The sequence below is a fragment of the Bufo gargarizans genome, chromosome 6 (genome assembly GCF_014858855.1).
Source record: "Bufo gargarizans isolate SCDJY-AF-19 chromosome 6, ASM1485885v1, whole genome shotgun sequence".
In the NCBI taxonomy this organism is placed as follows: Eukaryota; Metazoa; Chordata; class Amphibia; order Anura; family Bufonidae; genus Bufo; species Bufo gargarizans.
The window spans coordinates 59,358,851-59,386,297 of NC_058085.1; the positions used below are offsets into that span (position 1 = coordinate 59,358,851).

The window sequence follows — 27,447 nt, forward strand, 5'->3', positions numbered from 1 at the left end:
TTTATCATTCTCATAGAGTGTTAATAGCAACGAAGGCCCAAGAAATGAGCCGTAAGATGCTATCCCATTGGTATCACGTTCTGACTCTCCTTTGTAAATGGTACCTTTCCATATCTTATATGTGCTGGCAATGAGGCACCTTATCCCACATATGGTGGAGCTGCTCCTCTCCAATTATTTTAGTCCTTAAAGGGTTATTCCGGTTATAGAAAGTTATCCCCTATCCACAGGATATCCCCTATCCACAGATTGGTGGTGGTTCTACCACTGGGACCCTCCCAATCATGAGAACGGCGCCCTGTATCCCATGGAGCCACCCTGAAATGAATGGTGAGGCAGGTCGTAAAAGTGCGCCACCGCTCCATTCATTTCTATGGTAGTGCCAGTGATAGCCGTGTATAGTGCTGCCATAGAAATGAATGGAGCGGCAGTGCACTTTTCTGACCAGCTGCCCTGTCCATTTCAGGAGGGGCACACAGGGTACGGGGCTCCCATTCTCGTGACAGGGGTCCTAGCAGTAGGACCCCCATCGATCTGATAGTTATCCTATATCTTTCTATAACCAGAATACCACTTTAAATGCTATGGACACATTCGGGGAAATTTGTTTATGATTGCATTTTGCTAATTTTGTGCTAAAAATCTTTTTTCAAGTGGTCTTTTTAAAATATGTTCAGACGTTTTTGAGATACAGGGGTTACAAATCAGTTTGTTTGCTGAGTATCAATTCTTAGTCCCATCAACTGACGGCTCATGTGAAGCCTTATCGATGATCTCCTGACCTTATAAACACTCATTTTGGCCATATTCTTATCCGTTTGGTAAGAGTTTAGCTATAATCAGTGCTTATGTGGTCAGGAGATAAGGCTGATGAGACTGAGAAGTTAAAATCTGCAAACAGACTGATTTTAACACCTGTATCTCAAAAGCTGGGTGACAATACTATTCAGCTGCATTGGTGACAGCAAATTATATTGCCGGGAAATATTGTGTGTATTTTATATAACCAATATTCCCCCATCACTGCCCCCACAGTAGTCGTTACCCAGCTTTTCCAGACTGCAGAATGCCAGATCAGCCTGTTTATGAATTGGTAAAAAGCCCCAGTATTGTAGAGTACCTAGCTGGATTTGCTAGCCAGCAGTCTGGAAATCCTGAGTCAGAATCCCAGTGACAAATTATCCACACTGTAGCATAGCTAGACGGATTTGACATTCAGGGTCTTGGGAAAACTGGGTGACAAATTAATGATGATAATGCCTGTAAAGTGTTGTGAAATATGTTGCTGCTATTCAAGTAAATTAAATAAATTATAGGGACCTATAGTTAGGACTGCTAAATAATAAGTCTACCTAAACAAATGCTTCTCCTTAATCCCAAATAATGCCATAGCTAGGCAGATTTAGCCTTTCAGGTTCTAGGGAAGGCTGTAATAGAGTCTGCAGAATATGTAATCTCCCAAGATAAATCCCACTCCAAACTCTTAAATAATGCCATAGCTAGGCAGATTAGCCTTTCATGGTCCTGGGAGTGCCAGGTTGTCACCATGTGCAGCTGTAATAGACTGCAGAATACTAAATCTAGCAAGATAAACCTCCGTGCTGACTCCTAAATAGTGCCATAGCTGGGCAGATTTTCTTTTCAGGGTCTTAGGAAAGCTGGGTTGTCATCATGTGGGTCTGTAATAGACTGTAGAATACTAAATCTAGTAAGATAAAGCCCTGTCCTCGCTCCTAAATAGTGCCACAGCTGGGAAGATTTACCTTTCAGGTTCCTGGAAAAGCTGGGTTGTCACCATGTGGGGCTGTAATAGACTGCAGAATACTAAATCTAGCAAGATAAAGCCCTGTCCTCACTCCTAAATAGTGCCATAGCTGGGCAGATTTACCTTTCAGGGTCCTGGGAAAGCCGGGTTGTCACCATGTGCAGTTGCAATTGACTGCAGAATACTAAATCTAGCAAGATAAAGCCACGTCCCCACTCCTAATTGGTGCCATAGCCGGGCAGATTTGCCTTTCAGGGTCCTAGGAAAGCTGGGTTGTCACCATGTGGGGCTGTAATAGACTGCAGAATACTAAACCTAGTAAGATAAAGCCCTGTCCTAACTCCTAAATAGTGCCATAGCTGGGCAGATTTACCTTACAGGTTCCTGGGAAAGCTGGGTTGTCACCATGTGGGGCTGTAATAGACTGCAGAATACTTAATCTAGCAATATAAAGCCCCGTCCTCACTCCTAAATAGTGCCATAGCTAGTGTGACACAGTAAGGGGTTGCGTCTGGCAAGGCAGGTATTTATCTCCCAGCATGTGCGGTGAGGTCAAATACCTGACCGGAGTTAAAGTGACAGTCCGAGTTTTGGCAGCACCTGGCTGTCCTTAAATAGGCAGCTGGGCTCAGCAGAGATGTCTCTGTTTTTGGGATCTGAGGCTTTGTGCCCTGCTGGAGGGCTGAGAGCCGCATGCTGGGGAAACGGGCCCCCTAAAGCCTGCTGTGGACTACTGAAGGCAGAACTGCCAGCAAGGTGACTTGTGTTATATGAACTTTCCATTGTATGTGAATTAACACCAAGACTGCAAAGTTACGTGCTGTTTTGTGCAATTGCCTCCAATGTGAATAAACACTGACGTTTGAGTTATGAACTTGTATTTTGCCTCTGTACTGCACCCACTTACCCTATCTACCAAAGCGAAACCCCACACTAGGCAGATATGCCTTTCAAGGTCCGGCTTCCTCTCTTTCACAGTGCCCTGCGTGTCTATTAAAGTGAGTGCAGTTTTAAGTCCTGACTTCCTTCCCAAACTTTCTATTTGCCTAAGGGCTCATGCTAGTTTACAGAACCAGTCCCCAGCCAAAGATGGAGAGGCAGGGATGAGTGAGGCAATTCTCTGATTGCAGAATACTGTTTTCTGCATTAGATTTCCATGCGGAAAGAACTAAAGGCAAACTTTCCTTAGCAGGTAGTCTTACTTTTTTCATGTTTTTCAGGGTTTAGTGGCCCTTTAAGGTTGACGGTGGCTCCTATTCCACTTCTGGGACCTGAACCCACCTTTTCAAGAGAGGAGGAGGTCCATGGAGTGAGTAATCTATAGACTATGTAGTAGAATCCGCAGCAAACAAAAAGTCATTTAAGGTTAATGCTGAAATAACTGCAAATGTATTCCAATTTACAAGTGAATAAATTCCCTGATGTTTATTTATTGGCCAGAATAAATTTACATTTAGTTAAGCATCAACTTTGAATAACTTTTTGTGTGTGCAGTGAATCAAACCTAATTGTGTTTCCAGGTCTTCGACCGTTTCCAAGTGGCACCAACACTTCATAGGCGGCTGGACTTCACATAAGGATAGTGTATACACAACCCATATGACTAGTATCTAGAACCTTTTGAGCAGAGAAGATCAGAAGAACTGGCCTGCCTCATGAAGGTCCTCTAGGTGGTCTTCAAGGTGGTGGAGACCAAGAGGCACATGTCTTGTATCTGGCCCAAGCTAAAAGCTGTTATGAGAATCATAGACACTTATTTTAATTATACATAAGGAAGCCAGTTAGTCAGACGTAATTTGAACCACAGATGCCTGAGTCATCATGCAGTCCACCATGGCTGTAGCAGAGTTCTCAGGTCCTTGAGGATAAAATGTCTGATGATAATCAACAAAAGCATACTTTTTAATTATTACTTCCTAGTTAATTGCATCTGCCCAATAATTAACTTCTGCATAAGTTCTGCATAACTAAGTAAAGAAGACAATTAATATGGTTTAGATGCTCCACCCAGATGACCTAATCTCTTTATGCACTTTAGACTAATGATAGTTTTGATCATTTTTATCCTTTATTTTATAGCATCAGCATATTTTGTAGTAGCGTGCATCATATAAAATGGATGGAAACTACATACATTCAGTGCACATGCCGGCCTAGCTGGAAGGAGTGTATTAGGTCTGTGATATATCACGTATGGTATGAAAAGTTATACTGCCATCTTGTAATGTAAACAGGAGTGATCCACCCTAAAAAGTAACAGAGAACAGAGCCTGCATTCATCAGAATTTAGTTGTACACAAGATACACCCAGTTCCGCAGATGAGAACGGCGTTGCAATATACCTGCTCACTGCTGTGGTTGCGACGGTGAGCAGGTAAACAATAAAGATACAGAGAGCACTCGTAGTTGGATCCCAAACGATCTGATATTGATTACCTATCCTGCAGATAGGTCATCAATATAAATAAAGCGAACAACCCCTTTAAATTATCAGACCCCAGACCCCTCAATTATCTGATCCTTACGTTATCAGACCCCCTAAATTAGAACTCCGAACCACTTTATTATCAGATCACAAACTTAAATTATCAGACCCTTGACTCCTACATTATCACACCCCCAACCAGACTTCTAAATTATGAGAGCCTACACCCCTTAACTATCAGAACCGAAAACAGTTAATGGTAAAACCTGTGAGGACAATGCTTTCCCTCTCTCTTAGGAAAAACTGTCTGTCATAAATTAACAAATATGATCACAGGGCTCGGGTACAATGTCTAGACACTCATAAAATATTTCCTTCGTTTTAAGAGAGCTCTTTGGACAGAGTTTACACTCTGAAATGAATTGGTGCCAGCAATAATTTGTTGTTCCACGTCTTCCTGGTCATTTATAGAAAAGGTTTCTAGAGATTATGAAACTAAAAGAATTGCAGACCATAGGATTTATTGACAAGTTGCGGTCGAGATAGTGAAGGTTGTGAAGTCATCACAGTCTCCTGACCACAATATCATTTACCTACATTATATGTGGCAACAAGAGGAGAGAGGTGCTCATAGGGTAAATATGTAAAATCAAAAGGGCCCTCTGAGAGGGAATTATAGTCTACTCACCTATTCGTGTTGCACCAAACTGGGCTGAACACCAGTGAAGGCAAAGGAGAAAATATTGCTGGTTGGTCCAGGCGGACTTATCCGAGGTCCTTAGGCGGGAGCCAAACCGCCTGTTGGATAGACTGTAGCCAGGGCAGGCGCCACCCATAAGCAGAGTAGGCCACTGCCACACTTGCTGGGGGCGCCGGCGCTCTGGAGTCTGTCCGCCAGCGGCGTTGCGAGGTGGGTGCGGGCCGCATCGGCTGACACCAGTCTGATGAAGTGTCACCCGCCGGACCCAAGTTTCCAACACCACTAGCACCTGCTCCCTTGTACTTGTGTCGCTGATCTGATCCTGTACTTGCCGGCTGCGCGGGCATGAGTTCAGTCACTTCAGCGCGCAATCCTGCGAGACCCGTGACCTCCCGAGGTCAGTACAGACTGTACAGGATCAGCGACACAAGTACGAGGAAGCTAAGATGTCTTTGTGTCACACTCTGAGAGAAGTGTCCGGACTGAATGGAGAAGATGATGACAGAGAAGATCTACATTGGAGGAGACAACACCTGGAGGCCCTGGATGAGAGAGGTACGTGCTGCTGTATATGTGCAATGCTGCTATTTTATGTTTTGCATATGAGAAAATGTTTACAATTAAAATGTTTTAATTAAATGTTCTATTTTACAATTTTTATTATTTGGTTGAAAGGCTGATTGGGGCAGGAGGATTGTATCTGGACTGCTGTAGAATATCTAAAATTAGCTGGTCAAGTAAAATGTTGCATGCAAGGGTGGCAAAAATCCTTGCACCAGCCCTGACTGTGGCACTAGGAGGCAGCCGGACTGTGGTATAGTAAAACTATATTTGACGCCTGGTTGTGTTCTGCGCCTTGTGTTATCCACTACAAGCTCGATTACCACGGTCCAGCTGCCTCCTAGATTTACCTACTGTACATTAGGGAGAGTTCAAACATGTAGATCAAGCAAGACAACTAAAGAATTTTAAGAAACTTTTTGCCCAGAGGAACGGTCAGCTTTGCCACATGAGAAAATTAAAGACCGCATTCACTATCACAAAAAAGTGCAAGCCTAATAAGTAAAGATGGCCGGCACTCTGGAATGTGATGGGTGCACTGTGGTAGGGTAAGTATTTCCATGAAAACCAAGGTATTCGCAAGTAGCTCAAATGAAGACGTTCTTTATTGGTTACCCTGCAGGAAGAAAATAAGGTCAATCCTTCCATAACCCACAACAAGCTGTGACCAAGGACAGAAACATTGGCCATTATTACTGCATGCATTGTCCTTATTTTCTTCCTGCTGGATGACCAATAAAGACAATATTTATTTGAGCTACAAGCAGAAGGACCCGGCTTCGCACGGGTATATTTCATCTATTTCATTTAATGTTTGTGTGTCGTTAAAATATATTGACAGTATCCACTATAACAGTGACATCTACAGTACCCTGCCCCTTTAACAGTGACCTTCATAGCAGCCGCCCCTTTATTAGTGACCTCCACAGTACCTCGTCTTGTTAACAGTAATTTCCACAATTAACCCCCCCTTAACAGTGACCTCCACAGAGTTCCGTTCTCTTAAAATGTAACCTCCACAACACCCCGCCCCCCTAAACAGTGACCTCCATAGCGGACCGTCTCCTTAACTGTGAACTCCACCGTTCGCTGCCCCCTTAACAGAGACCTCCACAGCACCCACCCCTTAAACAGTGACCTCCGCAGCAGCCCGCCCCTTTAACAGTGACATCTACAGTACCCCGCCCCTTTAACAGTGTCCTCCACAGCTGCCGCCCCTTTATTAGTGACCTCCACAGTACCCCATCTCCTTAGCAGTGATTTCCACAACACCCCGTCCCCTTAACAGTGGCCTCTACAGCAATTTGCCCCTTAATACTGACCTCCATAGTGGACCGTCCCCTTAACTGTGACCTCCACAGCAGCCTGCCCCTAGGGTGGCCAGAGGTCCGGTTTTAGGCCAGACAGTCCAGCTTTCAATCTCCCTGTCCTCTGTCCGGCACTGTGCTGTCTGAGCATGAGCTCCCACCTCTGCAGCTGACAGAAGTTGATTTTTACCTTCATTTTTTCAATCCCCATTGGCTGAGGAGTGGGACTGGGCGTGGCTTAGTGGGACCTGGGGGCTGGATTTTAAAGTCCGTCTTTTGAGGGTGCCCTGAATGCCCACCCTACCTGCCTCCTTAACTGTGACCTCCACAGCGCTCCTCTCCCTTAACAGTGTCATCCATAGCGCCCTGCCCCTTTAAAGCTGACCTACAGCAGTGAAGAAAAATGTCTGGGTTGTTATGGAAACCTGGTGTAAAACTGTGTGTATGTGGAGACTAGTTTAGTTTCACTAAGTCATTTGACTTTAGAACATCTAATTATACGTGCCCTAGTAACTAATACATAACTTTTATTTTTAAATTGTTTTAAAACTAATTAAACTCATAAAGTGAGACTGGTTAAAAATCTCAGCAATTGGCAGACTTTTGCCCCATATTTCAACCAATAACTGAAAGGTTAATTCAGCTGCTATTTGTTGCTCTAGCAGATTATCAGATGAGAAACAATGTAGCCAGTTAGTTGTGCACCTTCACTGGCTAAATACTATCTTGTTTCCTTCTCTTTCCCTATATAATTAGATCTTAATGCTGGCTGTCTGTACCTAAACTCTTCAGGGGATCGGGAAGATATGTTTGTGGGGGCAGGGACCACCTTATATTACGTTGATAAGTGATGTCAGAATACAAGGATCCAATGTACAAGACTCACTCATTTTTGGCAAGCTAAGGGCTCTTTCACACTTGTGTTGTTCTTTTCCGGCATAGAGTTCCATCGTCGGGGCTCTATGCCGGAAGAATCCTGATAAGGATTATCCCCATGCATTCTGAATAGAGTGAAATCCGTTCAGGATGCATCAGGATGTCTTCAGTTCCGGAACGGAAAGATTTTTGGCCGGAGAAAATACTGCAGCATGCTGCGCTTTTTTCTCCGGCCAAAAATCCTGAACACTTGCCGCAAGGCCGGATCCGGAATTAATGCCCATTGAAAGGCATTGATCCGGATCCGGCCTTAAGCTAAACGTCGTTTCGGCGCATTACCGGTTCCGACGTTTAGCTTCTTCTGAATGGTTACCATGGCTGCCAGGACGCTAAAGTCCTGGCAGCCATTGAAAGTGTAGTGGGGAGCGGGGGAGCAGTATACTTACCGTCCGTGCGGCTCCCGGGGCGCTCCAGAGTGACGTCAGGGCGCCCCACGCACATGGATGACGTGATCGCATGGACACGTCATCCATGCGCATGGGGCGCTCTGATGTCATTCTGGAGTGCCCCGGGAGCCGCACAGACTGTAAGTATACCGCTCCCCCGCTCCCCACTACTACTATGGCAACCAGGACTTTAATAGCATCCTGGCTGCCATAGTAATACTGAACGCGTCTTCAAATGCTTTCAGTTCACTTGCATTTTTCAGGATTCGGATTGTAATTCCGGCAAATGGAGTACACGCCGGATCCGGACAACGCAAGTGTGAAAGAGGCCTAAGGGAGGTTTAAGGTTGGTAATAATTGGTTAACCCTCCCCGATACGTCATTCGTTTACCCGCTCCTATTAGCATCGGCACGGCCACTTCGTCTCAAACGGGATTTTGCGCATGCGCGCCGAAATGTTTCTGCACTGCTCGGCGGATACCGCGCATGTCACGGGACTTTGCTTCTTTCCTCCGCTTTGAGCTATGAATTAAAGGATACTGACAGCTACAGATTTATATATATAGTTCTAATTGGTATATAGTTATTAGGGTCATGGTCATACACCTCATCATTTTAAATTATTCATAATTATAACTGATATTTAATTTATATAAGTTAATAACAGATAGTATATCATAATCATGTAACTATAATCATAGTAAATCATTATTTTCATGATTGATTTACATTTATACTCATATAACTGGAAACAAATCAAACTCTGCATGAGGAGACTAAGGGCCTGCGAGCTTCTATTGGCTGATAAGGGTCATGTGACCAAGCTTCTATTAGCTAATGCATTTTTTTGGGGGAATATCTCAGGAACGGTATGTCCTAGAGAGCTGAGACCTGGTCTAAACCCTTCCCGGACACCTGATGTACCTGTGTGCCAAATTTCGTGATTGTAAATGTGACGGTGCGGCTTCCTTGTAACCTTCAGGAGATAAAAATTCTATGTTGCGCCATTCCTCTGGGTGTTATGTTACAATCCTACTTGTCAATGGGTTGTGCCATTCTATTGGCAGCACTGACTTTTCTTGCCACTTTTTTTAAGCTCAAAAAGTAGCAAATTTTGGCTCAAATATATAAATATATATGCGCCACAATTTACAACTTTTTAATGCCAAAGTAGTGGAGTAAAAGCTTTAAAAAAAGTCCTCCATGGTATCTAAAATTTCTGCATTCTCTCAAATTATTAGTTATTGTATTATACATTTCTGCTTTTTAAAAGCAGTTTTTCAACAGCGATGAATTTATAGATTTTCTATACTCTTTTGTTTTTGTTGGCCTGTTATATGCCTTGTAGAGAATAGTCACAACAGCCAATAGGTCAGTAAAGCAAAGACAACTCACAAGATTTGCCCATTACTCTTCCGACTGATGCTCAAGCCAAAAGGATCAGCGATGACTTTGACATCATACTGCATATTAGTAGGTAGACTTTTAACCTGCGACCCCAGTCTTTCAATAGGAACTTCATAGCGTTTTTTAGCAGGATCCTTAATCTAAAGACAAAAAAAAAACGAAAAAGGAAAAGTTAAAATGTACGATGAGCATACAAATATTGGTTTGATGTCTTAAAAATGTTTCTATAGTTAGACTGTGAATACTCTGGAGACAGTTTAGGTTTACGGACCATTACCAATCTGAGTATTCACAATGTACCTTTAGGAAATCTGGAATTTGGCAGAATTTTTGGCATCCCAAACAGTGATGGCCAGTTCGCAGTGTTCACCCGCGAACACATGCGAGCTGCCATCTTGACTCACAAGTCCAGTGATGCACAGGTAAGCCCTTACCTGTGCCTGTGCTGTGAGCCGGTCTGAAACAAATGCGGTCACCGGGAGCAGGCAGTTCAGAAAACAGCCCGATGAAGGCCCCCGGCGGCTGTTCTCGGAACTGCCTGCTCCCGGTGACCGCATTTGATTTCAGACCGGCTCGCGGCACAGGTAAGGGCTTACCTGTGCATCGCCGGACTTGTGAGTCAAGATGGCAGCCCGCATGTGTTCGCGGGCGGACACTGCGAACTGGCCATCCCTGATCCCAAACCCAATCCAATAAATCACAAAGTTACTCTCTTAATTATCAAAGGGTCTATGTGTTTTTAATTCTGTGTGAATAAGGCCTTGTGCACATGGCAAAGCCAAATGCACAAGACTGTATAGCAACTCAAGGAGCATGGGCTACCATTTGGCACTCCAGATGGTGCTACATTTTACCTTCTAAATGCAGTCCTTCTGGAGGAGAGTTAGGCTTTCATTCCGCGCGGATGCGATGCGTGAGTTGAACGCATTGCACCCGCACTGAATCCCGAACCCATTCATTTCTATAGGGCTGTTCACATGAGCGGTGATTTTCACGCATCACTTGTGCGCTGCGTGAAAATCGCAGCATGCTCTATATTCAGCATTTTTCACGTAACGCAGGCCCCATAGAAATGAATGGGGTTGCGTGAAAATCGCAAGCATCCGCAAGCAAGTGCGGATGCGGTGCGATTTTCACGCACGGTTCCCTTATAACATGGTTGAATACAGAATGCATAGTAAAATAGCGCTGGAGAGGTTAAAAAAATAAAAAATAAAATTTAACTCACCATAGTTCACTTGCTCGCGTAGCCGGCATCTTCTGTGAAGAAGTTCGGGTTTGGGTACCAAACATGCGCTTTTTTTCTCACACGAGTGCAAAACGCATTACAATGTTTTGCACTCGCGCGGGAAAATCACGTGTGTTCCCGCAACGCACCCGCACATTTTCCCACAACGCCCATCTGAAAGAGGCCTTACATTTGCAGGGAGGAATAGTCCAGAATTCCTCCTCAACATTGTTCAAATCTCAGCTACAGGAAGGTGATTGCTTCTAAATGGGTGATCTATAGTTCCCTAAACTCAAGGGTCCACTTACTTTTTTCCTTGTTTACTCAATTTGCTCAGTAAAGGACATAAATGGTGGAATAGTTTGTATGCTACTAGTTTACTGTATTTTTGGACTATAAGATAGACAGGACTATAAAAGCCACCTAGGATTTGGAAAAGGAAAAAAGGAAATGAATAAGGGTTTTACAACATTTAGATATTCATGACCTATCCTTAGTATAGTTCCTCAGGATCACATAAGTGGGGGCCCAAATCCAGGCACCTCCGCGGTCAGAACTAACATAGCTCCGTACACTGTGTAGTAGCAGGAAAATATGCTGCAAGCTGAGTCCCATTCACTTAGGATAGGTCATCAATATTCGAAGACTTTAAAGGGACACTGACAGGGCCAATAAGCATATTGAGGTCTATATATGTGACTACAGGTCTTATACAGGGTATTACAATCATATAAGTATCCCCCCTGTCCACATTATACAAACAGTAAACTTTAAGTTTTATAACCTGCTCCAAGGTCTGCAATCTGCCCAAGGGGCGGCGTTTCACTTCTCTTGCGCCCAGCCAGCCTCCCCAACTGCCGATTTGAAGCGCCGCCCAGCTCATCAATATTCACTTCGCTGGGCGGCGCTTACTGTCCCCGACTTCACAAGATCCGGCGCATGCGCAGGGCACTGTTAAGCGAAGCGCTTCAGAGCGGGGACCGCAGAAGCCGCCCAGCAAACTGAATATTCATGAGCTGGGCGGCGCTTCAAATTGGCAGTTGGGGAGGCTGGCTGGGCGCAAGAGAAGTGAAACGCCGCCCCTTGGGCAGATTGCAGACCTTGGAGCAGGTTATAAAACTTAAAGTTTACTGTTTGTATAATGTGGACAGGGGGGATACTTATATGATTGTAATACCCTGTATAAGACCTGTAGTCACATATATAGACCTCAATATGCTTATTGGCCCTGTCAGTGTCCCTTTAAGGCTTAAGGCTACTACGGATCCGTCATGGATCTGCACAAACACTTCCGTTCAGATAATACAACCGCATGCATCCCTTCAGAACGTATCCGTTTGTATTATCTGTAACATAGCCAAAACGGATCAGTCTTGAACACCATTGAAAGTCAATGGGGGGACGGATCTGTTTTCGATTGTGTCAGATTGTGTCAGAGAAAACGGATCCATCCCCATTGACTTACATTGTGTGTCAGGACGGATCCGTTTGCCTCCGCATCGTCAGGCGGACACCAAAACAGCAACGTTTTAGTGTCCGCCTCCACAGCGGAAATGGAGGCGGAACAGAGGCAAACTGATGCATTCTGAGTGGATCCTTTTCCATTCAGAATGCATTAGGGCAAAACTGATCCGTTTAGGACCGCTTGTCAGAGCCCTTAAACGGATTTCACAAACGGAAACCAAAACGCCAGTGTGAAAGTAGCCTTATAGGCCCCCAATATCACACCTGTGGGGGTCCAACTGCCGACACGTCAGCATTCAGTTGATAGGAGAAGCCATAGCGCACCAGAACTAGCACAGCTCTGTACACTGTGTAGTGGCAGGGAAATGTACTGCAAGCTGAGTCCCATTCACTTAGGATAGGTCATCGATATTGAAAGACCCCTTAACCCCTTGGATACCAGAGTTCTTTTATTTTTGCATTTTCATTTTTCTTCCCTATCTTCCTTGAGCCATAACCTTTTTATTTTTTTGCAGAACAAGTTGTATTTTCGAATGCCACCATTTAATATGGCATACAATGTAGTGGGAAGCAGGAAAAAGTTGGGTGGAATTGGAAAACAAACACAATTCCGCCACCGTTTTACAAGATTTGTACCTATGGCATTCCTTTTGTGGCAAAACTGACCCATGCCTTAATTCTCTGGGTCAGTATGCTTACAACTATACCACTTATGTATAGGTTTTTTATGTCTAAATAGTGTAAATATAAATTAAAACTTACATCACAATATTCTGACCCCCATAACTTTTTTATAGTTATATCTACTAAGCTGTGTAGGGGCTTATTTTTAGTGGGACGATCTATAGTTTTTATTGATACCATCTTGATCACATTTTATTACATTTCTTTGGGTAAGAGAAGCAATGAAAAAATGGTGAATTGGCGATTTCGACCATTTTTTTTCCGTTACACCATTTGCCATATTGGAAAAATATTTTTATATTTAAATAGTACGGGCAGTTTTTGAACACTGTGATGCCCATGATGTTTATATTTTTTGTTATTTATGTATTTAATTTTTTATTCTACAGAAAGAGGGTGATCTCTTTTTTTATAAATTTTTTGCATATTTTTGACTTTTTTTTGTTTTGTAGCTAGAAGACTCACAATTTTTTTTTTATTCTGTACCATTATTTTTAATAAAGATCCATAATGGTACTAGAGTTGCTCTTTTCTTATGTTGGTCTGCCACCTGCTGGCTAAAAAAAGAATTGCAGCTCCAATACCCTGGGCCTCTTCAGAGAGACCCAGCGCATTAAAACCAATTACCAGCATCCTCATTGGGCTCAGGGGATGCTGCTAAGAAGCCAGGAAGCGTGAGCTTCTGGGGTTTTAGCTTTTAGATGACGTGATCACACTTGATCACAGCGTCTAAAGGATTTATTTACCGCAATAGCAGAGATTCACCAGCCATGGCACCCGCTGCACATGCGAGCGGGCGCCATGTTTACCCATAACTCCAGAGCCGTACATGTACGGTGCTGGTAGCGAAAGGGTTTAATATCATCATGATGTAAAAAAATATTGATTCAATACAGAGCTTGATTTGTGTGTGTCTCAATGATAATTCCAAACATCTATGTCACTTATACTCATAAATACTTACAGTGAAATGCATTCTGTCATCTGTCTCGAAGAAAACATCAAGCTGCAGAAGCATTAAATCGTTGGGCATGAAAGTTTTGGCAGTGCGTACAAGTGATATAGAATATCCATTTGCGGTGTGGGTAAAGTTGACTGCTTTGTAGCTCGGGTAGTTGACAGGGAAAAAACATGAGGGTTGTTCAGGTTCTGGTTCTTTAATATAACAGCACCCACGCGCTTCACATTCATCTTGGTTTAAAGTCTTTTCTGGAGCACAGTCAAATCGGTTTGGAGGTTCTAGACGACATTTTATAAGGTCAGGGTCTTCTCCAAAACATGCTGTACAAAGTAGTAGAAGCAAATATAGCCTCCACGTTGTGTTCTTACAAACGAACTTCTTTCTTCCTTCAGAAAAATCCAGCATTCTTTCTGAAAGTCAGCACATACATTTTACATAATGAAAATACTAGAATTTAGGAAACTCCAAAACATGACTTTAAGAACTGTTTAACCCCTTATGGACCGGGCTCATTTTCACCTTAAAGGATAACTGTCACATTTAGACCCTAATTTAAATTTTCATATATGTAGTTACTAATAACATGATATTCCAGGATCAGTTACTATTAGACTGACTTACCCCATATTTAATAAGATTCAGCCCTTAGCAACCAGTCTGCATAAAACTGCAATCTCACTATTCAGTTAAAATGGCCGCCACTGCCCTCACCCTGAGGCTAATCCCGCCTGCCCTCACTAGCCAGTAACAATAGCCCCCCAAAAGTGTCAGTAACCAGAGCCCTCCCCTCCTAAAGGGTTAATCTCCTGCAGCACAAAGGGGTCCTCTTACCACATGTTGCTTTCCTTTATACACTGAGCAGATGGCAGATCTCCCTTCCCTGGTCTGCGCTGCTCCAACTCTGCATTCTCCAGCTCTGCTGAGTGAGGGAGCGTCTGCCAAGCGCAGGGACAGGGAGAAGTGCACACAGCCCAGGCACTGTTATCAGATGCTGGGGAGGACCTGGCTTTAATCATTTACTTACAGTCCCTGGCTGTCTGTAATGTGACCTTGCACGCTGCCTGCTTCTGCATCCTCCGTCCTTCAACACATAGACGGACCATGCCTTAGCAACCCTGTTTTAAGCACAGGTAAAAATAGGCAGTACAGGGAACAAAAATGTGGAATTAAGAGGTAATTGAATACACAGTGAAAAGTTGAAATAGGGCCATCAAGGAGATATTAATCACCACAATCCAATACTCCCAAAAAATATTTACGACAGTTATCCTTTAAGGACCAGGCAATGTTTTGCAAATCTGACCAGTGTCACTTTATGTGTGCATAACTTTAAAACGCTTTTACTTATCCAAACCATTCTGAGATTGTTTTTTCGTCACATATTGTACTTCATGACACTGGTAAAAAGGAGTCAAAAAAATTACTTTTTATTAATAAAAAAATACCAAATTTACCAAAACCTTTGAAAAATTTTCACATTTCCAAGTTTCAATGTCTCTACTTCTATAATACATAGTAATACCTCCAAAAAAAAGTTATTACTTTACATTCCCTATATGTCGACTTCATGTTTGGATCATTTTGGGAATGCCATTTTATTTTTTAGGGATGTTACAAGGCTTAGAAGTTTAGAAGCAAATCTTAAAGTTTTTCAGAAATTTTTAAAAACCCACTTTTCAAGGACCAGTTCAGGTCTGAAGTCACTTTGTGAGGCTTACATAATAGAAACCACCCAAAAAAGACCCCATTCTAGAAACTACACCCCTCAAGGTATTCAAAACAGATTTTTACAAATGTCGTTAACCCGATTTTTTGGCAAATTTTCCATTTTAATCCATTTTTTCCAGTAACAAAGCAAGGGTTAAAAGCCAAACAAAACTCAATATTTATTGCCCTGATTCTGTAGTTTGCAGAAACACCCCATATGTGGTCGTAAACTACTGTACAGGCACACGGTAGGACGTAAGGGGGAAAGGAGAGCCGTGTGGTTTTTGGAAGGCAGATTTTGCTGGACTGGTTTATTTACACCATGTCCATTTGAAGCCCCCCTGATGCTCCCCTAGAGTAGAAACTCCATAAAAGTGACCCCATCTAAGAAACTACACCCGTCAAGGTATTCAAAACTGATTTTTACAAACTTTGTTAACCCTTTAGGTGTTCCACAAGAGTTATTGGCAAATGGAGATTAAATTTAATAATTTAAATTTTTTAGCAAATTTTCCATTTGTATCAATTTTTTTCAGTAACAAATCAAGGGTTAACAGCCATATAAAACTCAATATTTATTGCCCTGATTCTGTAGTTTGCAGAAACACCTCATATGTGGTCGTAAACTACTGTACGGGAACACGGTAGGGCGTAGAGGGAAAGGAGCGCTGTGTGGTTTTTGGAAGGCAGCTTTTGCTGGACTGGTTTATTTACACCATGTCCCATTTGAAGCTCCCCTGATGCACCCCTAGAGTAGCAACTCCATAAAAGTGACCCCATTTTGGAAACTACGGGATAAGGTGGCAGTTTTGTTGGGGCTATTTTTAGGGTACATATGATTTTTGGTTGCTCTATATTACATTTTTGTGAGGCAAGGTTACCAAAAATAGAAATTCTGAAATTTCATATCCATTTGCTATAAACTGTTGAGGAACACCTAAAGTTTGTAAAATCAGTTTTAAATACCTTGAGGGGTGTATATTCTTAGATGGGGTCATTTTTATGGAGTTTCTACTCTAGGGGTGCATCAGGGGTTCCTCAAATGGGACATGGTGCCAAAAAAAAGGCCATCAAAATCTGCCTTCCAGAAACCATATGGCGTTCCTTTCCTTCTGCGCCCTGCCGTTTGGCCATACAGCAGTTAACGACCACATATGGGGTGTTTTTGTAAACTTCAGAAACAGGGTAATAAATATTAAGTTTTGTTTGGCTGTTAACCCTTGCTTTGTTACTGGAAAAAAAACTGATTAAAATGGAAAATAAAAAAAATAAAAAAGCTGTTTTGGCACCATTTTTATTTTATTTTATTTTTTTGACCTTGTTCATCTGAGGGGTTAGGTCATGGGGTATTTTTATAGAGCAGATTCTTACGGACACGGCAATACCTAATATGTCAAATTTTTTAAAATTTATTTAGGTTTTACACTATATCATCCATTTATAATTTTGTATCTCCATAGTCTAAGAGTCGTTTTTTTTTTAGTTTTTAGCCGATTATCTTAGGTAGAAGCAAATTTTTTGCAGGATGAGAGGATGATTTTATTGCCACTATTTTGGGGGGCATATGACTTTTTAATCTCTTGCTGTTAGACTTTTTGTGATGTAAGGTGACAAAAAAATATATTTTGGGGTATTTTTATAGAGCAGATTCTTATGAACGCGGCGATACCTAATATGTCTACTTTTAAAAATGTATTTAAACCAATAATGCAGAAGCCCGGATGATCGGGGCACATGTCACACTGAGTGGTGGTGTCCTTCCGTATCCCCCTCCTGTGACACACTCTGCACCTGTTTTGGGTCCATCCCTTCTTTCTAGTATGGGGGACCACACCTGGAAAGTGTTGGCCAGGGACGATCCGTGCGCCTCCAGTTCCCGAGGTACTCCGGCCTGCTCTTTCCCGGTCAGAAAAGATCAAGGCCTTGAGGACTGGAGGAATTTCCCTGTTTTGCCAGCGCTCCAGGACAGCACCAAGCAGACCGCAACTTTTTTGTACCATGCCCGGGTTTTGCGCATGGCATTATATGGCTTGAGGATTTGATCAGAGAGATCAACTCCTCCCATATACCAATTGTAGTCGACAATACAATAGGGCTTGAGGACCGTTACCGCGGTAACTTGCACAGGGATAGGGGTGATGCCGTTACCGTGAATTGTGGACAGTACAAGGACATCCCTCTTGTCCTTATATCTGACCAGCAACAGGTTTCCACTGGTAAGGGCATGGGTCTCACCCCTGGGGATAGGTATCTGGAGGGGGTGGGTAGGAAGACCGTGTTGATTTTTCCGCACGGTCCCACAAGCGGACGTGGATCTGGTGGAGAGGGACTGGAACAAGGTACGCGTACAGGTGGTAACCCTTATCTAGCAGTGGGTGCATAAGGTCCCACACAAGTTTCCCGCTAACACCCAGAGTGGGGGGACATTATGGGGGTTGAATACGGGAATCTCGCCCCTCGTACACACATAACTTGTAAGTGTACCCTGAAGGTACTCTCACAAAGTTTGTACAGCTTCACGCCATACCTCACCCACTTAGAGGGAACATACTGGCGGAAAATTAGTCTCCCCTTGAAAGCAATGAGAGACTCATCAACAGCGACTTCCCTTCCAGGTACATAGGCCTCCAAAAATTTGGCCCCAAAGTGATCGATGACCGGCCTGATTTTGAACAGGCGGTCATAGGCAGGATCACCTTGGGGGGACATGCTGCATTATCTGCATAATACAGGCATTTCCGAATGGCCTCAAAACGGGAATGTGTCATGGCCATACAGTAGAGTGGGGTCTTGTAGAGAACGTCCCCACTCCAGTAATGCCTGACACTGTTTTTTTTTACTAGGCCCATGCGCAGCACGAGGCCCCAAAATGTCCTCATCTCGGCTGCACTTACCGGAGTCCAGCCACCGGCCCTAGCCGTACAAGTTCGTTTGCTCCACCATCAGATTCAAAAAGTGGTCACTGAAAAAAAGACTAAAATAGTCATATTCAGTGAAGCCCACTGTGGAAATCTGGATTCCTGGTTGGCCAACAAAATCAGGAATCACAGGCTCAAAATCCTCTGGGGTACACCATGCAAGTTCACCGGTAGGGGGCTCAGGTGGACTTATCTGGTGGGACGGAAAACTAGTACGAGCCCCAGGAGCTTCTCGTACTAGTGTGGGCCACAGAGTCCGTGGCATGGCGGTCTCCGTCGCCTTGGGGGCTCATCATTATGGCTAGATGATGCGGAGGACGCGGATGACAAAAGGAAAGTGGGGTCATCCTCGTCCTCACTGGGGCTCTCAGAGTCGGAGGCAAGCTTGGCACTTGCCTCCTCAGCCGAAAACATCCGGCGGGCCATAGGGTAGTGTGTGTATGTGCGTGCGTGGAAAACTTTAATTAGTGTGCGTGGGGGCACGGGTGTTCGTGTACTTATCCTTAAACCTAACAGAAAAAATAATAATAATAAATTCAAAAAAGCTTGTATTTTTTTTTATAAATAAAAGATTCAAACTCACTGATCAGCCTTCCGAAGCTGATCAGTGGTGGGGTGGGTGATGCTCTAACAGTGGCCGGACGCTAAGAGTGCTGGCCACAGTCAGCGTAAAATGCTTGCGCCCCAAAAAATGTGTGGACCCCAGACACCTGATCAGGGTGATGCAACAGTTAAACTTTTTTTTTTTCCTAAACTTTCCCTGAATATCCCTGCCTAACCTAACCTTTCCCTAACCTGTCCCTATGTACCTTTTAGTGCCAGATGGCACTGTGGACGGTCAGAAGGGGGGTGCTGGGCAGAGATGGGGGTTGCTGGGCACAGATCCGATGCTGCTCCTCTCTCCACAGGCTCCGGACAAGGAAAGGAAGAGGAGGCAGAGCTGCAGTAAGTTTAAACCTCCCGCCCACCCTGCAGCCAATCAGAAGCGATCCTGAGAGGTGATGTCACCATCACCTCTCCGGATCACCATACTGTTCCGGGTTATCGGGTCACCAGAGACCCGAATAACCCAGAAACAAAGCAGACCGCAGGTCTTAATTGACCTGCGGTTTGCCACGATCGCCGATATGGGGGGGGGGGGGGGCATTGTCCCAGGGTGCCTGCTGATTGATTTCAGCACGCACCCAGTTCCGATCACCGCCCACTGCGCGGCGGTGATCGGAAATACACATGACGTACCGGTACATCATGTGTCCTTAAGTACCAGGGCATCATGACGTACCGGTACGTCATGTGTCCCCAACAGGTTAAACTAGTTGCATAGTTTAGACAAGCCTAGGCAAAATGTATGCAGATTTTAGGCAAGATTTGTGTGGTCTTTTTAAAGGGTGTCTGTCACCAGTAAATTTACTGCTATATCAGGTACCAGGTACTATGCCTCGTAGGGCTAGCTCGGCTGAATGTAATGATATTTTTCACTTAGTGATCTGTTGCAAACTGTACTTTTAAGACACATGCAAATGAGCAGTTAAGCAGGGCAGGCCCAAGCCACTCTGTGCACCTTTGCTCCGCCTGCTTCCTCTGCCAGCCCCTGCTTTTCCTTCTTGACTGACAGGACCAGGCAAGATGACTATGCAGGAAGATGATCCTGCCAAGTCAGGGTATTGTTGTTATTGAGAAGCTGTAAAAAAAAAACATTTGTGGGGTCTAATGGAAATAAAACAGTAATTCCACAATTGTTTTTGGATTTTGCTTTTATGTCGTTCATATTACATATAATCTATATTTTGTGGGTCAGTATTACTACTTAGGTTTTTTTCTCCATAGATGTAGCTGTGTTTTTTTGTATCATTTTGGGGCACTTTTTTTAGAAAATTTTTGTACGCTCTGATACACATTCGGAAATGCAAATTGGGAAGTGTTTTATTATTTTTAACATTTGTAGGGTTTTTAGAAAAAAGAAACTTTATTAGACAGTTTTTTCATATTATGTTTTTAGATCCCATGGGGGAATTGCACCTGCTCTCTTTTGATCTCTTGTACAACACAGAGTTACATATACTTCTACCTTGTTTCATCCGAAGTCGATTCGCTAATCCCTAGCAGTGACCATAGCATCTAAAGAGTCAGACGGCCAGGACAGCCAGGAGTTACCTCCGATCCCAGCTGCTGCAGGCGAGTGTCAGCTGTATAACAACGCAGGCACTTGTGTAATCAGCGCACTCAGCACCTAAGACCACTCTGTACTCCCCCTTCCAACTTCTACCTTATATGTATAATGAATGATGGTGAGGGATTAAAAAATGCCAGGAAAAACGCCGGAAAAAAAGTCAAAGCCCTACTGACTACAAGCAAACTTCTGTTTGAAGTCTTTTTAGCATCCAAAAATTACTAAATAAGGGCTCATGCACACGACCGTATGTATTTTGAAGTCTGCAAAATAATACGGATGACGTCCATGTGACATCCGTATTGCATTTTTTTTTTTTGCTGATCCATTGTAACAATGCCTGTCCTTGTCCACAAAGTGGACAAGAATAGGACATGTTCTAACTTTTTTGAAGAGCGCCATGCAGACATACGGAAACGGAATTCACATGGAGTCATTTCTGTTTTGTTTTTTTGTGGGACCCAATGAAGTGAATGGTTCTGCATATGTGCCACACACAAAAAAAAAAACGGACACGGAAAAAAATAAGTTTCTGTGCATGAACTCTAACTTTGTCAGGCTAGAATCACATATGCAGTTTTTGAGCCAAAGTCAGGAAGTCTGGATTCAGAAATAAGGAGAAGTATAAAGGAAGGACTTATTGTTCTTCCTGCTGGATTCACCTACTGCTTAGAAAAACAGCGTGAAAACTGCAGTGGCCCAGATCAACCAATCCTATAGAGGGGGTAAACTGCACCAGATTTATCATATGGGCTCAGGCTGGATGGTAAATGGTGCTATAAAATTTTTTGGTTGGCTTACCTAAAGACTAAGAAATACACCAGAATTGTGCCGCAAAATGGCCATCTTAGACCAGTCTCCTTTCCAGCTAGGAGCCAGCCCTTCCCACTTAGCCCTGCTAATTTTGGAACAAGTAGGGATAAAGTGTAGAAACCCTAGTCTTGCAAAAATTGCTCCAATTTGCACCACTTTTGAGATAGCTTCCAGGCACAAACAGTGTGAGGTGCAGTTTGTGATGGATTTTTTGGACCAAAGCCAGACGTGGATCCAGAAGGAAGAAGAAGTACAAGTCCTTGCTTTATATATCAACTTATCGCTTTGGCTAAAAAAAAAAAAATTAAAAAAACTGTGGGTGTTTAGTCTTTTTTTTTTTTTTTTTTTTTTTTTACTAAAAAGGCTGCAGCAAGAAGTTTGTTAGTAGTTAGCCGGAGATTATGAAGTTCTCTATATGCAATATACATTGACCAAAACACAGCATAGGCCTCTTTTACACAGGTGTATTGAAATCCGTCAGTATTCTGGCTCTGGATTAGGCCCCATGCACACGGCCGTTGTTCACAGCCGTGTGCGGGCCGTGGAACCGCGGCCTGGATCCCTCCTGAGATATAGATCGTACCAGTGTATTACTGTACTGTGCCGGCAGCAGGGAGCGCACGGCGTCATAGCAACCAGTGACGCCGTGCGCTCCTGCTCTCAGGAGGGATCCAGGCCGCGGTTCCACGGCCCGCACACGGCTGTGAACAACGGCCGTGTGCATGGGGCCTTACTCACGGATTCCTGACGATATACCACCAGTATTGTCATCAGTATTTGTTCAGGATTTGATCAGGATTTACATGAGTATTTTTTCCTCCTTGCATTTTTGATGCACTCCCATAGACTGTAATGTGCGTATTTGTAAAAAAAATACGTATGAAACTTGAACACGCTGTAGATTTTAAATTCTGACATAAATTATGCGCCCATGTGAATAGCCTTATTCATTAAAGGGTATGGCCACTCTGGATACTTGTGACCAATGTATATATAAGATAACTATATGGGACCTAATAATATAGTCTTTATTGAAATTCTGCTAAATTTTCTATATTTCATAAGACATGGCCCCTTTGTTTGCCAAGTCTTTTGTGCTGTCCACTCAGAGGGTCATGTGACCAAGCAAATCACCTCCATGTGATGTCTCCTCCATTCAAACACACTGCACCTGTACTAAACTCCTAAAAGAGCAAGTGCGGATGGCAGGTGTGGTGTATCTGAATATAGGAGCCATCACAAGGAGGTGATTTGCTTGGTCACATGAACCTACATCAGCGGCCACTTTATGGACAAGGCTATATTAGTAAGTACTATTGGTCAACAGTAACCAGAAAGTGGACAAAATCCAGACCATATATGGATTGCAAATACACTCGTGAGAAAGAGGCCATACTCAAGGTTTACAGTGTTTTTGAGGGTGTTTTCTACCCATACATCTTAATTTTGCTGCATGGCTTCTTTGAGTTTCCAATACGGTTACCTGATTCATTTTTGGAAGCCAACACCAGGAATGAGTTAAAAAAAGAGAAGTTGTATCTGTCCTTCATTCGTTTTTTCCTTTTATGATCTACTCCTGATTTTGGCTTCCAAAACTGCATCAGGAATCTTGACCATGTGGCCCTACCTACAGTGTATATAGGCACACCAAAGACTGGTACTACTGACCTTCCAGGTGTACTGAACATCTCTAGTTCAGTTTCCCATCTTCCTATTGTTGGAAGGTTTTCTAACAATTCAGGGTCAGACTGGCCTACCAGTCCCCAAAGTCCAGGAAAAAATAAACATTTGGAGCTAATCACTTAGCACTAAGGTCTATTTCTTTGATTCAAACCCTATTAGACTTTATTGAGGATATAGAGGTTGGGCCCTGAGAATACTTCCCCCTGGTGGGCCCAAGTCCGACATTGTACCAACTCATCTGTTTCCGAAACCCAATGAACTGCATGTGATCGCCGACAAAATTATGTTAGTCACTGGAGGTAAACTTAGATTTTTTTATGTGAAATATAATTGCTATCTTTGTTGTACTGTGTTGTGTCGTGTCACTAACACATTATATGATATTTGTGCTGTGTATTGTGATATGCCACCGATGTCAGATAGGGATCTGCACTTATTTATAGAACAGAGCTCCCAAAGTTTGAGGGCCGAAAATAGCCGAATGCCTCGATCGGCTATTTTCAGCAGTCCCATAGAAATGTATGGAGAGTGCACTGCGCAAGCATGGCCACTACTCCAGTCACTTGTATGGAACTGCTAGAAATAACTTAGCTATTTTTGGCACTCTCATAGAAATAAGTCGAGGATGGCTGCGCATGTGCGGAGGGTTGACTGGACAACCCTCGGGATCCACCTGCAGTAAAGATTACTTGACAGATCATGGGGTCTATTTACCATGCACTGATGAGGCCAGTGATAGGCTGCAACAGTGACGTGTTGTCAACGTGCCGTCACCACTGCAACTGGGTAAATAACAGAGTGAATTAAAGGGGTTGTCCAGCTTTGGAGCCAAAAAACCCTGAAGCCCTAACCTGTGCCCCTGAACAAACTCACACCCGCCACTGCTCCGTTCTTGCCGCTTCTAGTCCCTGAAGGACCAGAAAGCAGCTTAGTCCAGTAAGTGCTGTGGCCAATCACAGGCCTCAGCAGTCATAGCGGCTTCAAGACTACGTCACAGCAGTGATGTACCGTTCAAGCCGATGTGACCGCTGAGACCTGTGATTGGCCGCAGTGGTCATGGGACCAAGTGGCTTCCTGGACCTGTGATGACCGTGGAAGCAGACTGGAATGGAGCTGCTGCAGGATTGCGGACAGGTGACTGAGTTTTTTATGTTCAGGGGCACAGGTTAGGACCACAGGAGTTGTTGGCTCCAAGGCAGAACAAACCATTTAAGGGTATCTCCACGTGTGAGATTTAAAAACTGCAGATTTTCTGCTGAAGGGTGGAATTAGGGTGCCTTCACACGAGGCAGATTTTGTGGCAGAAAATTCTGCAACTGAAAATCTGTTCCAATTACCTTCATGGGGCCTGCAGAAATCCATGTGCTTGCTGCCCCATTTAAATGAATGGAACCGATTTTCAGTTGCAGAATTTTCTGCCACGTGTGAAGGCACCCTTAGGATCCACAGCATTTTAAATTACTGGCAAAATGGATGAAATTTGAGCAAAAATCCACATGCTGGGTATAACTTTAGCAAGGAATGTGTGCAGCAATTAATATGCAAGGAGAAACTTAAATCTGCATCACGTCAGTTAAGGGTATGTTCACACAGCAAATCCTTGTCCATTGTTTCCAACAGGAATCTGCGTGGCTCTTCATATGGCCATCCATTTTTTCTGCATGGATTTGCAATCTAGAAATCCGGGTCAGCACTGGAATTCTACTGTGTATTCCACAGCAAATGCATGGCAGAATTTTCCAACGTGTAATTTGTCGTGTCATGTAATTTGACGTGTCGCTGTGAATTTCCCCCACAGATTTTACCCTTTGCATAGGGTGAAATCCCAGGCAGCAAAATGCATCCTGTGTGGACACAGCCCAATACCAGAATTTTCAAAAGAAAGTTGCAATCAAATCTAATAGTCTGGGATGGATCTGAGCTCATTTTATTGATGCTGAATCAGCATTTTTCATCTTGGCAGCTTTTCAACCAAAGCTTCAATACATAAAAAATAGCAGGAATGTTTCCGCGCAGGCATGTCAATCAGGGTGTGCACGCAGTTTTTCAGTAAGACCCCTTGCAGACGAGCGTTCCTCCCGCAGCGTGTCCACATCACAGCTCCCGGCCTGACCTCCCAGCACTGACGGGATTCACATAGCATTATATTGATTTATGATGCTATGTAACCCTTAGGCCCCTTGCAGACGAGCGTGTCCGGATGCGTTGCGGCAAACCCGCGCGAGTAGGTACGCAATTGCAGTCAGTTTTGACTGCGATTGCGTTCCGCTGTTCAGTTTTTATTGCGCGGGTGCAATGCTTTTTGCACGTGCATGATAAAAAACTGATTTGGGTTCAAGGTTGTGTAGATTGTATTATTTCCCCTGAATACAGAATGCATAGTACAATAGGGCTGGAGGGGTTAAAAAATTATAATAATTTAACTCACCTTAAAGGGTTTCTACCACTTGCATATCACATATTTGGTGATCAGACACTAGCGATCCGCTAGTGTCTGATGTAGCTTACAAGCTAATTATTACATTAATCCGTTCGGCCCATACCTCAAAAAAAGCACTTATATCTTTATGCAAATGAGCCTCTAGGTGCTATGCAGGCGTTTTTCCAGCACCTAGAGGCTCCGTCTACCTTGCAGTTTGCCGCCCATCGCCTCGCTCCAGCACGCCCATCTCTTACCGTATTCGATCCTCCCCCTGCTTCAGCCTTCAGAAATCCCGCGCCTGCGCCGTTCGTCGCGGCATTCGGCGCAGGCGCAGTCAATGTCTGACCGCTCCGTGCTCAGACATTTCCACTGCGCCTGCGCCGATGTCATCGGCGCAGGCGCAGTGGAAATGTCTGAGCACGGAGCGGTCAGACATTGACTGCGCCTGCGCCGAATGCCGCGACGAACGGCGCAGGCGCGAGATTTCGGAAGGCAGAAGCAGGGGGAGGATCGAATAGAGTTGAAGATGGGCGTGCTGGAGCGAGGCGCTGGGCGGCAAACTGCAAGGTAGACGGAGCCTCTAGGTGCTGGAAAAACGCCTGCATAGCACCTAGAGGCTCATTTGCATAAAGATATAAGTGCTTTTTTTGAGGTATGGGCCGAACGGATTAAGGTAATAATTAGCTTGTAAGCTACATCAGACACTAGCGGATCGCTAGTGTCTGATCACCAAATATGTGATCTGCAAGTGGTAGAAACCCTTTAATCCACTTGATTGCACAGTTGGCATTTCTTCTGTCTTCTTCTTTGAGGAATAGGACCTTTGATGATGTCACTGCGCTCATCACATGGTCCATCACATGATCCTTTACCAGGGTGATGGATCATGTGACGACCATGTGATGAGCGCAGTGACGTCATCAAAGGTCCTTTTCCTGTGCACAGCAAAGAAGAAGACGGAAGAGAAGCCGGGCTGCGCGAACAAGTGGACATATATTTTGGCATTTGGACATTTGTGGACATTTGCCTATATCCCCTATGCAAAGATAAAACTTCTTACTTTATTTCTCTTGAAAGGGTTAACTTATACTGTTTATTACTGTGTCACTGCATTTTATATTTATGTAGTGGTATATATATATATATATATATATATATATATATATATATATCCTGTTCATTATCACTGTATTTACATTGCTCTGTGGAAAGGGTTAATGAATACTGAGAGACTGTTGGGGCTTTGATTGAGAAGCTGGAAATTTTCCACAGCTGCCATAGGGTTTAGAGAAGACCATGTTTTGGAGGGAAAACCCCAGACTTCTTTACCCCCAAAAAGCAGGCATCCTGACCTTTCAACCCTTTCAACCCCCGGCCAGTTTTAACCTTAAGGACCAGACAGATTTTTTCAAATCTGACCAGTGTCACTTTATGTGGTAATAACTTGAAAGCACTTTTACTTATCCAAGCCATTCTGAGATTGTTTTTTCATCACATATTGTACTTCATAGTAATCCAAATCAACAGCTCACGTTTCTGTTTGGGCTGCACGTGAAAAGGGGAGGGATCCCCACACCAAATGCAATTCCAAAAATTCCCAGCTGCCTTGCTTGCTTAAATCTTATGTCTTTATTTATCAAAAAGTAGTCCTCTAACGGGACGCGTTTCTGCAAATATAGCCTTTTATTAAGAAAATACCTAATTTACCAAAAATTTGGAAAAATTAATAAATTAGCAAATTTTAATTTCTCTACTTTATAATAGATAGTAATAACTCCTAAAATAGTTATTACTTTACAATCCCCATATGTCTACTTGATGTTTGGATCATTTTGTGAATGCCATTTTATTTTTTGGGGATGTTAGAAGGCTTAGAAGTTTAGAAAAAAATCTTGAAATGTTTTAGAAAA

General features: G+C 43.5%; 1 protein-coding gene across 1 annotated transcript in view; it reads right to left on the minus strand.

Annotated features, from left to right (window-relative positions):
- The window catches only part of LOC122942622 (lysosomal alpha-glucosidase-like), an 84,526-nt gene that overhangs the window by 50,189 nt on the left and 6,890 nt on the right, over nucleotides 1-27,447 (minus strand). The window contains exons 2-3 of the mRNA XM_044300327.1: nucleotides 13,828-14,234; nucleotides 9,476-9,627 (exon numbers count right to left, since the gene is read on the minus strand). Of these exons, the coding sequence (XP_044156262.1) occupies nucleotides 9,476-9,627; nucleotides 13,828-14,229 (554 nt within the window). The 5' untranslated portion in view covers nucleotides 14,230-14,234. The remainder of the gene's footprint in view (nucleotides 1-9,475; nucleotides 9,628-13,827; nucleotides 14,235-27,447) is intronic.